Source organism: Malania oleifera, chromosome 9 (assembly GCF_029873635.1).
Source record: "Malania oleifera isolate guangnan ecotype guangnan chromosome 9, ASM2987363v1, whole genome shotgun sequence".
Taxonomy (NCBI): Eukaryota; Viridiplantae; Streptophyta; class Magnoliopsida; order Santalales; family Ximeniaceae; genus Malania; species Malania oleifera.
In genome coordinates this window covers 11,457,568-11,468,889 of record NC_080425.1, presented here as the reverse complement: position 1 = coordinate 11,468,889, position 11,322 = coordinate 11,457,568, and the positions used below count along the sequence as shown (strand labels likewise).

At 33.2% G+C, this 11,322-nt stretch overlaps 1 protein-coding gene across 1 annotated transcript; it reads left to right on the top strand.

The window, feature by feature from the left end:
- Window positions 1–5,054: 5,054 nt before the first annotated feature.
- On the top strand, window positions 5,055–10,905 carry LOC131163359 (RING-H2 finger protein ATL29). Its single transcript, XM_058119955.1, has 2 exons — window positions 5,055–5,230; window positions 10,143–10,905. Exons 1-2 carry the CDS (start codon window positions 5,055–5,057, stop codon window positions 10,903–10,905), a joined length of 939 nt encoding a protein of 312 aa, XP_057975938.1.
- Window positions 10,906–11,322: the final 417 nt, after the last annotated feature.

The window sequence follows — 11,322 nt, the reverse complement described above, 5'->3', positions numbered from 1 at the left end:
TTTGGCTTTGGTTAAAGAACATGTTGGAAGAAATTAGTTTTCCACATTGTAGAACTATGGAGATGATGTGTAATAATCAAGCTGCCATTCATATTTCTTCCAACCCAATTTTCCATGAGCAAAAAAAGCATATTGAAATTGATTGTCACTTTGTTCAGGAAAAAATTGCCCAAAAGCTCATTACAACCACCCATATGAAGTTTGATTAGCAACTTGCAGATTTATTCATAAAAGCTTTGGGGTTTCTCATGTTAAATTCATTAGTCAGAAGCTAGGAACTTATTAATATATATATATATATATATATATATATATATATTATTGTCTGCCTCTCTTAAATAGATGATTTAGGACAACAGTTCACATAAATGTTGAGATCTTTGAAGATACAACCAAGAATTTTCCAGCTTTGCAGTGATATATCTTGAAGTTCATGAAATTCTTGTTAGAGTGAAGTAATGTGAATGGTAATGGAATGGTGAAGCCTATCATTGAGATTACAAAAGAATTGAATATAAAAAGAATAATAAGAAACATTCCAAATATAAAAATTTAATAATTGGAATACTCGTGTGAAAATAGTAAAGAGGATGTGTCATATTTGTTTATTCATTTTTCATTTGCTTGGAACTTGTGGAATACTCTTATTGGGGTTCTTGGTGAAATTGAGTTTGTCCTAAGTTGGTGGAAGAGCTAAAGAGCTATTGACTCTTTCTTTTATTGGTTTCGGGAAAGGTAACAATGTTAGGAGGTTGTGAAAGTGTGCCCTCTGCTGTTTCATAGGAACTTTGCCTGGAAAGGAATGCTAGAATATTTTTTGGCGAGAGGTCATGAGATGTACTTCTTAGGGCAAGGATACAGTACTTGGCTTTTATTTGGGATTATAGCACAGGATGTTTTAAGGGCTGCTGTTTTCAAGATATCTGAGAATGGGGGCTTTATTAAGTTGATTTAGTTTTGTGTTCTCTATTTTCTTGAATGAGGACTTCTTGTTCTCCTTTTTCTTTTCTTTTTTTGTTGTTGTAGGTATTTCATCTTCAAAAACTTGTTTTTATAGAAAGAAACTAGGAGCTTCATGCACGGTGGAAAAGATTATATAATCATGGAGAGGAGTATCCCCAATCTACAAATCCCTCTCTCCTTGATACTACATCACACTAATATTAACTAGTTAAATACTAACGACCAAAACACTTGCATCCAACCATCAATTACATGTGTACGCTAGTAGAACAGGCAATTTGGTGCAGGAGAGCAGATATTGGTAGAAAAATTTAACTATGGATTAGATTAGAGTCCTAGATCATGCCTATTTATACTACTCTTAAATCCAAGCCTTTTAATCCAAAATTCCTTCAGATTAGCAATGAAAACCATTCTGTTGAAGGTAGAATTATGTTGAACTTTTTCTAAGCACACTTTGTGTATTCACTCCTGAAAATTATCCCATGTTGCAGGCTATAACTTTTTTAAATGAAAAATAAAAAATTAATACGCTAGATGTGAAAGACCCTTACCTGCAGAAGCATTTTCCATAAGAAACTGCTCTACCACATCTTCATTATGAGCAACTATTAAACTATTGCACAAAATGGTAAAAATGAATATTTTTAAATATGTACATCACAAACCCGCCCCCCACCAAAAAAATAGAAAAGAGAAGCTTGAGAGCTGTAATAATGCTAGTGACCAGTACCTGCATGTGCTGTAGACAAGTGACCCTCCAACTTTTAGTAATCTAAATCCAAAAGTCAGTAGTCATAACTGCAATAAATAAATAAATAAATAAATAAACCAATGCATCCAAGATAATGGGAAAAAGAGATGACATATAGAAGAATTATACTTTGATTGACACTGGCTCCCTACTCTGGCCAATGAAGACTCAAATATGAAACAGAGAGAAAAACATTCGAAAATCATTTCGGAAAATGACACCATTGATTACTTATTCAGAGGAATTGAAGCTACAGAGAAGTAAATTTAAAGGACAGCTTGTAAGCAGTAACATAGGGTGTCATTTGTTCTTTAGTATGTTATTGTTCACATTGGAAAGGATTCCTAGTTTTATTCAATGTTTTTCTTTTTTTCAAGACAATAAGACTACAAAAGAGAGCTTTTAGATGTATAGGCAAATTATATATTATGTTATAAAGTTCAAACTTCAGTTTAATAGATGATTTAACTTCTGGACTACATGCTTGGATTGATATATCTTGTGAACTGCATGCTGGTAGTGGACATTAGGACTGCATGTTTGATTAAAACGCTACCTGCATGGCTGATGCAGTGATGTGTATTGTCTGCTGGTAGATACTTTTAGGTTGTTGCATGTCTTAATCTAAATGACATCTCTATGATGCAAAAATATTGTGAATTGCATGCTTTTGTGACTTGCACATTTGGGAAATGTTCTATTTATAGACGGCATGCTGCCGAAAATTTGTAGATTTTTTCCCAAAATAATCATAGCCATATACCATATGCTCATATGGTTATAGTGTGCTGAATGTTAAAACATTTTTGAAAGAACGAGTGAACTTCAAATGAACTTTGAACTTCATCTCTAAATTTACTTGTGCATATGCTAAGTGAAAATTCTATCAATCATGGGCTCATTTGCATTTTTTGATTATTATAGTTGTTTTAGAGTCCTATGGAAGCCATGTAAACCATAAACATCACATTCTATTTTTTCATAGAACTATATTCTGATATATATTGTTTATGGGATGCATGAACACGTTACATTATTTAATGCTTATTATATGAAACTCTTGTGCACTCATAAAATTCATTACTAGTTGGATTATTATGAACTATTTATTATAAACACCTAGGTTTGAAGCATATCTCTATGAAAATGTTATATTTACAGGAGAAATGCTGCAAAGTTTTTTCAAAAAACGCATAATAATTTTTTTAACTTTCTTAATTTGTAGGGTTTCCAACTGTAACAACGTCAGCACAATGTCATGCACTACAGGATGCAGCTTTTGACTTTTTTGTTATCTGAACAGATGAAATGTATTTGAATTTGTATAATGCATTTGTATTTAAATTATTTGTATTTGAATTTGAATTAGAATTTTGAATAATTTATGATTTTTTAGCAATTATGATTTAATGTTATGTATAAGAAAATGTAATTTAATTACAGATTTTTACAGGAATTAATAATTGGGAAAAAAATTAACTTCACTACTAATTGTCCAATTTAAGTATTAGTAATGGTTTCAAAATTGTCACTAATATTGTCTTTTTAAAAAATTTTAGTGAAGGTTTTCAAACCGTCACTAATACTATGACTTTAGTGATGGTTTTGGAGAGCCATAAAGATGATTTTAAAACTGTCACTAATACTAGAGCATTAGTGACGAATTTAAAACTGTCACTAAAGCCATAGTATTAGTGACGGTTCTTAGAGCAATAGTGACGGTTTTAAAACCATCACTAATAATAAAGCATTAGTGACGAATTTAAAACTATCACTAATACTATGACTTTAGTGACGATTTTTGGTCGAACCAGTGTAGAATCTATAGCGAAGGGCCTAGGTTTTTAGTGATGATTTTAATCCATCACTAATACTCTATTATTAGTGACAGTTTGAAAAATTCGTCACTAATAAGTATTAGTAATGGTAGATATAGCGATTAATTAAAAATCGTCACTAATAACCTTATTTTTTATGGTGTGTGAATACGAAAACGTGGAAATAAGTATCCTAATGGACTGTTGTTGATTGAGAGCACAGTACCGTTTCTAGTGAGGCGATAGTGCAACCACACGGTCTCGTGGAGAGTGTAGCGAGACAAACGAATGGGCCTGTGAAGGGTTGTGATGCCCTCCTGGGGTCTGGACCAGGATTGGGTAGGTCATTCGTACTACAAACACGTTCCCCCTTGATCTAACCAGGTAAGCCAACCACAGTTAGGTCCAGTCTTCGAGTTGCACAACCTAGTCATGGGGGGAAGCATGACGATGAGATGAGGTTATCCTCAGGGCAGTCATGAGTTACAAATACGTTGTGGATTTTATACTAGCGGAAACTCATGTGCTAGATTATGATTACTCATTAGAGACACAATAATGAACAGTCATGGGTTACAGAAATGTTGAGATATTTATATGAGGATACCCCTGGGCTAGAATGTGAAAATGAGAATGAGAAAGAAAAGCTTACGAAAGCTATTAAAATATGAATATGAGAAAGAATAGTTTATGAAAGAAAATGTGAATATGATTTTGAGAAATGAGAAAGTACGTATATGATTATGAAAATGATAAGAGATCTTTGAAAATATGTTTTACATACATATATGATTATGAGTACATATATATTCTCCCAACTGTTATATTTATTAAAATGGAATGTGATATGAAGTAATTGAACTCATACTGTCACACACTATGAATAATTTATTCCGTCTTACTAAGAGTTGTCTCACCCAAATATTTAAATACTTCAAGGAACCGTAATAGGCCAAGTGATAAAGCTCCGAGATAGAGGGGAGTTGGTACCCTGATAGACAAGGTAAGCATTTTTTGTTGGGGAATGTATTTGTGTAATCCCCTGGGGTATGTTATGAACTTTTGGGGATGTGTATGGATGTTTAGAACTCTGGTTATTTGTATTCTGATGGTATGTGTATATGGACTTTCGTCGTTAGGTATGTATTTATATTTGGACTGATTACCCGGTATCCCAATTTCGGATCGGGTTGTATTGATATGGTATCAAAGTTGTGATGTGGTAGATGCTAGTTTATTATTGTTTAATGTAAAAAAAAATGGTATGAAAATCGGGGCTTCACATTCCTGGAGGAATTGGAAAAGAGATTTGCTGCTAGAATCAAAGACGATGAGGGTGCCAGATCCACAGAGCTAATGTTCGTCGTGAAATTGATTGTCAGATACCTGCCGAAGATCGCTTCAGATGCCAATTTGAAGCTGTAAAAGTTTTATGAACTGACCGTCACTCTTCCAGAACATGCTCAACTCTTCGACAACGGCCTCTATAGAGCCACTGATGTCTACATCAAGGCGCATCCATGGATATCAGAAGCAGAGCAGCGAGGAGGACCTCGGTGACAGTAAAAATCGGATTGGAGCCTTCCAAAAGTGGCTCCGTCTCTTGGTCTAGGATAGCAAAGTCTTTAGAGCCGCCGAGATCGCGATTGTGCGAGGTTTTCCTTACGATGCCCAGAAGGCATTTAGCTTCAGCACGGTTGGTGTCGGGGGCAGTCGATGTAGCGGCGATTGCGGAGGTGACTTCTAGCATTTTCAAACGCTTCTCCTCATACTAGCTCATAGGGAAACATGGGGAAAGACCAAGCCAACGCATCGACTCCTCTGAGTTGAAAGAGAGATCAAGCCAATGCTCTGATTTTGAATTATTTGATTAGTCGTGATCAAGGATCAAAGATTATTTGATGTAGTCATGATCAAGGATCGAAGATCGGAAGTAGGAAGAAAACCTCTCAAAAGCGTTCCCACATACAACACCAACTGTAATTTTGGCTCAACAGAGCCAATTAATTGCTTGTTACACGGTTTGCTGTGCCAATGTTGGTGGGTAGTTGGCTTATCCGAGCCGGTTATTGTCGAGTATGTGGCTTCCGAGCTGAGACTATTGCAATGTCGGCTTATCCGAGCTGGTTGTTGATGAATATGATGCTTCCAAGCCGAGAGTATAGCAATGTCGGCTTATTCGAGCCAAATTTTCTGTGTATGTGGCTTCCTAAGCAGATTGGAGCAAAGTCGGCTTTTCTGAGCCGATTGTTGCTGGGTATTTTGTGTCAAACCGTTTTTCGGGGGGTATTTTGTGTTGAGCAGCTCTTCACAAGCATTTTGTGACGAGCAGCTCTTTGAGATGCTTTTTGTGTTGAACGGCTCTTTGTAAGGCTTTTTGTGCCAAGCAGCTTTCGAATCAGTGTTAAATAACCTTAATAGAGTAAAGATGAAGCAAATATGGAATTGAGTCTAGCACTTCAAATTTGTGATTTTAATTATTTCATGATTTTTATTTTTCTTTTTTTTGGCAAACGTGGTAAACAATCTAGTACCCTCATAGGAGTGATCACAGGAAACTACCCCTAGAGTCCCTTCCCCCCCTCCAATCTGTACCCCAATGCCACAACATTACCCTCATCCTTCAAAAGGAGGAATTGAATCATAGTCTTCCTAATAGGGCATTAGGAGGAATTGAGTATTCTTTTAAAGAAGTAATTGAATCTTACCAATAACAAGTTATGTAAAATGTTAACCTCGAACTAACTTCACTACCTTGGGGTTTTGAATTATCATTTTAAATGCTCGTTAGTTCATTTCTAGAGTTTCGTTTGGTGCATTTCATTTTGTTTCTGGGTTGTTTTAATGTTTTTATCTCCTTGGTTAGTTATGTTTAATTTTGTTTGTCTTAATTTGGTTGGTTGGTTTTAACTTGTAACCACGGTATTCCTCTACCAAAAGTGATGGTTTATTAATAAATAAATGGAGCAGCCGCCCTCTTCTACCAAAAAAAATCACCTTTGCCTTCATTTTTTTTCCACTCAAGTTTGTTAGCCTTTGCCAATAACAACCTATATGTTTTGATAAATAACTTAAATTGTTACCTTAAACTTATTTAATTACATGGGCGAGAAGATTCATTTGAGTGATAACAAACTTATAAGACATTTGTGTAACTTTATAGATCATATGAATATATTTAAATTGAATGTTTCACCAATTCGACATAGGATAAAAAAGATCTCTATGTAAGAGAGTTGTTGATCCTCTTCTAAAATTCAAAAGAATTCCTTCGAAAGGAAGAATTGAATCATAGTCTTCCCAATAAGGTATTCGGAGGAATTGAATCTTCCTTTCACAGGAGGAATTGAATCTTGTCAAACGAGTTATGATATGTAAAATATTAATCTTTAACTAACTTCATTACCTTAGGGTTTTAAATTAGCATTTTAGAATTCAAAATCGTTAACAAGATTATGAATGCTCTTGTTTAATCACCCTTTCCTTCAATTTTTTTCTTTTTCACCGATGTTTGTTAGCCTTTTTGATAATATCCTATTTGTTTTGATGAATAACTTAAATTGTTACCTCAACTTATTTAACTACATAGGTAAGAATATTCATTTGACTAATAACAAACTTATAACACCCTTTTGTAACTGTTGCAGCCGAAAATTGAATTTTCAGCTGCAACAGTAGCTTAATAGATCATGTGAATATATTTAATTTTAGTGCTTAACCAATTTGACATGGGATAACAAAGATCTCTATGCAAAAGAGGTTGTTGAGCAAAAATAAAGGAAATAAGAAATTAGCTTACCCTTCTAAAACTTATTGTCACTATTAAACTCCAAAATTAGATATACTCAAATTGTATTATAGCGACTAATTTGATGAATTGTAATTGTAAAGGTATTAGGCATTGTGAACTAATTTAATGCGAAATTTTATTAAGGAAAAATATTAGAGCTCATTTACCTGTGGGTAACAATTTTCTTATTACAAAAAAAGTTAGCTAATTTTTTATATTTGCAACATTTGCATAAAATAAATTAATAGCAATAACAGTTTTGACACTATTTTCTTGGAGAAATAGTTTTATTTTAAATTTTAAAATTTTTAAATAATTACAAAAATGCCATCTTGTTTTTTAAAAATTTGTATAGAAAAGTTGAAAAAATCTACTTTTTTTATTATAAATTTTCTAGATTTCAAACTCTTACACTGTGTATGAGAATATGAAATTCATATTTTTTTACACTACTTTATAGTTTCTTCTAAATTCACAGAAATCTAAATTCAAACCACAAAATCCATGATTCGAAATATAGGTATCAAAATTTTGAAAAATTGGAAAACAAGTTGTTTTTTTTTTTTTTTATGTGTGATTATTTTAAAATATAGAAATGAAAATAGTTTAATAATTTTTAAGAAAAATAAAATTAGGAAATAAAAAATATTTTCCAAAATTAAACAGGCTTAAGAGCTCCTCAAAATATTTCATATTTTAAAGTGATGGGTCTTGAAGCTAGATCATAATTGTGTAAAGTGTAGCTGCACACACACTCCCATGCAACAGTATTGGGTTGGTCTACAATATTTAGATTCTATTGTAGTGATATGATGGATCATTGCATACTATTTTCTAGATTATTTAGCTTGATATTTTATTTCATAATGAAATTTGACATCCAAGTTATTGTTGACAAAACAACACTATATTTTGTTCCCTTTGGTAAGATTTATATGATTTGGAGAGGTTTGAAGTAACTTCATCACAAGGTGACTAAATGTGTTGTTTCTATTGTGGCTATCATGTAACTAGAAATAAGGAGAAGAGTGGTTGGAGTGGGAGAAATAGAGTGTTGTTTTTGCAATAGCTCAAATTTTATTAATTTCATCTATTTCGATTATCTTTTGCACTTGTGGAGAAAATTAACATAGAAAAAGAAAAATGAATAGTTAATGTTCGCATATTATGCACTTACAAATCAACTACAACCTTGATCACACAAGCTTTTTTCAAGCTAGCAAATATAAATTTACAAATTTTTGAAGACAACATACCTAGTTTAATCTCTATATAACATGCTCTATGTTATATCACCCAGCACGCAATATGAGTTTTAAATAGTTTATCTTTATATTTTAGAGAAGTTGGTTGTGATTTACTTATGCTCTTTGAGATGTAAATCTATCTTCCAAATATGTACTTATATCTTTCCATTCGAAGCTTATGTGATGGACATATTTTTTTAATGAACAAAAATATGAATTCAAAAGGTATCAAAGGGGTGTCAACCCAAGTACAAAGAAAAGAACAACAATAGTGTTAAGTATATGACATGAGCTACAAAATAATTGAGGCAATATATATTAAAAGGTTAAAAATTAAAGGAAATGTTATCGCCTAAATAAACTCACATGAGACATGTTATTACATACTAGTCATTTTAAACAGCATAGAAAATATATATATATATATATATATATATTAACATTTCTATATTGTTACAAAAGTTAAAGAGGGGCCTAATATTTTTGAAGATTTTTATTTTCATGAATTTTCCTTACTAAAAACTACTTATGTATGTGTGTGTGTGTATATATATTCATTTGAAAAACGCTTTTCCAGATTGCAAACAATAGATAAAATTTTCACTTAAGCCTAAATAGATAAATTTTTCACTTCAAGTGCTGAGGAAGGAAGATTCTATAGGTCTATCTAAATTTTGTGCTCAAGCACTATGATGTATACTAATGTTGTGTTTCATTTGTAGAATGAAATACAATGACAAAAAAATGGAATATTTATTGCATGGGAAAACAATAATTTGTGTTTAAAAAAGAATATTGTCACCTTAGGCAAATGCATAATCATGCAAAAGTTGGTGTTATGTTAACGAACATAGATTAACGTAGAAATAAAGATCAAATCATTATAATGTTACGAAAAATAATAATTTAAGTATAACTATTTCAATTTTTATTTCATTCAAGTATCAGTACCACATTCCGTTTCTCAAAACTAACTTGAGTTTTAAATGCAATAAGTTATTGCAATTCCCTATCCTTGGATTGGATTGCTTTTCATGCCAACATGTGGAGTCATGTTATCGAACATAAATTGGCGGTTATAGTAATGACACAAAAGGAAATTTGTAGAGTCCAATTACCTAATCTTTCTACTCCACAACATTCTCACAAGGACTCGTTCAATAGCTATGATTCTCACCGTGGACGAGAAACCAACAAGTCCACATCACCATGCCAAATTAAGATAAAAACTTTACATGCTCATATTACAATTCATAACCCCCACCTCCACCCCGACCCCACCATATAATTACCTTCTTCTTTCCCTGACCTTAAAGCCTCAAATGAACAAACAAAAGAAAGATTTAGCACTATCTCATTTCTCTTATTGCAAATACCTAAGGCCGGAGTTGCAACCCATTTTTGGCCAACGACCTTGGATGCCACTGCTGCCTTCACTTTTCTATAATGTCGACAAACTCCATCCACTATTCATCACCACAATCCTATGCATCACCGCCAGTAACCATTGTCCTCACAATCATTCTCCTTGTGTTTTTCTTCGTGGGTTTCTTCTCTATTTACTTTTGTAGGTGTTTTATGGAAAACCTAGCTCACACATGGAATCTTCGGCGAAGTCCCTCTGGCACCCCTATAGGTGGCCAAGCCTCCATTGCTCCTGGCCTTGAACCATCCATCATTCAATCTTTTCCGACGTTTGTATACTCTAGCATTAAAGATTTTCATCATGAAAAGTATGGTCTTGAATGTGCCATTTGCCTGTCGGAGTTCGAAGATGATGACATGCTTCGCCTTTTGACAGTTTGCTTCCATGTTTTCCATCAAGAGTGTATTGACCTTTGGCTTGAATCCCACAAAACTTGCCCAGTATGCCGAAGAACTCTTGACATGCCAGAACAAATGTCAGAGAAGTCTTTGTCTATTAATAATAATTCTATGCATGAAATAAGTGAAAATGATCATGAATCATCCATGGATGATACTTTTAGTATTGATATTAGGGAAAACATTCAAGAAAGTGGATCTAGAAGTGGTAAGGCACAGAAAATGATTGTTCCAAATTCAGCAAGATCACAATTTGAAAGGCATAGTGGTAAGGTGGAAAGATTTCCAAGATCACATTCAACAGGGCATTCCATAACTAGGGCTAGAGGAGAGGAAGATAGGTTTACATTGAGATTGCCAGAACACGTGAAAGAAAAGATTGCGAGGGGTCGTAATTGGACAGGAAGTTGTGTTGCATTTGGAGATTTTTCAAGCAAAACCGCCACAGCTAACGGTGGATTTGGTGAAGCATCAGGTTGGTCATCTCACGGTGACATCAATAATGTGTAATGTTTTACCTTTGACTTTTGCTATTTTGGTGTTTTGATGCTAATGGCAAGCATGGGACATATAAGTTTTATTTTTGCCAATAGATTTATCATCATTTTACAATATATGTGCAACATATACATGCGTGAACTATTTTTGGCTTGTTCATTTTTTATTTTTTGTTATTTTTTTGACATTAGGCCCAGATTGCACAACGGGAGGTAGCTCTTCCCCTACTTTATGACCATTTTTCTTCAAGCATGTAGCTAGATTTAGTTTCTACCCAAACTAGCTTGTTAACTTACTTCAATCGATATGTCGTAAATTAAATATTTACTCTTATATATATATATATATATATATATATATATATATATATATATAGACAATCATTTTGCAAATATAACCATGAGTATTATTGCCTTTTTTTTGGGGTGA

Bases quoted from the DNA above. Each gene is read 5' to 3' on its own strand.
- LOC131163359 (XM_058119955.1), top strand. From the start codon at position 5,055: ATGGATATCAGAAGCAGAGCAGCGAGGAGGACCTCGGTGACAGTAAAA. The intron at 5,231-10,142 runs GTTGGTGTCGGG...TTACTTTTGTAG, and splicing joins AGGCATTTAGCTTCAGCACG to GTGTTTTATGGAAAACCTAG.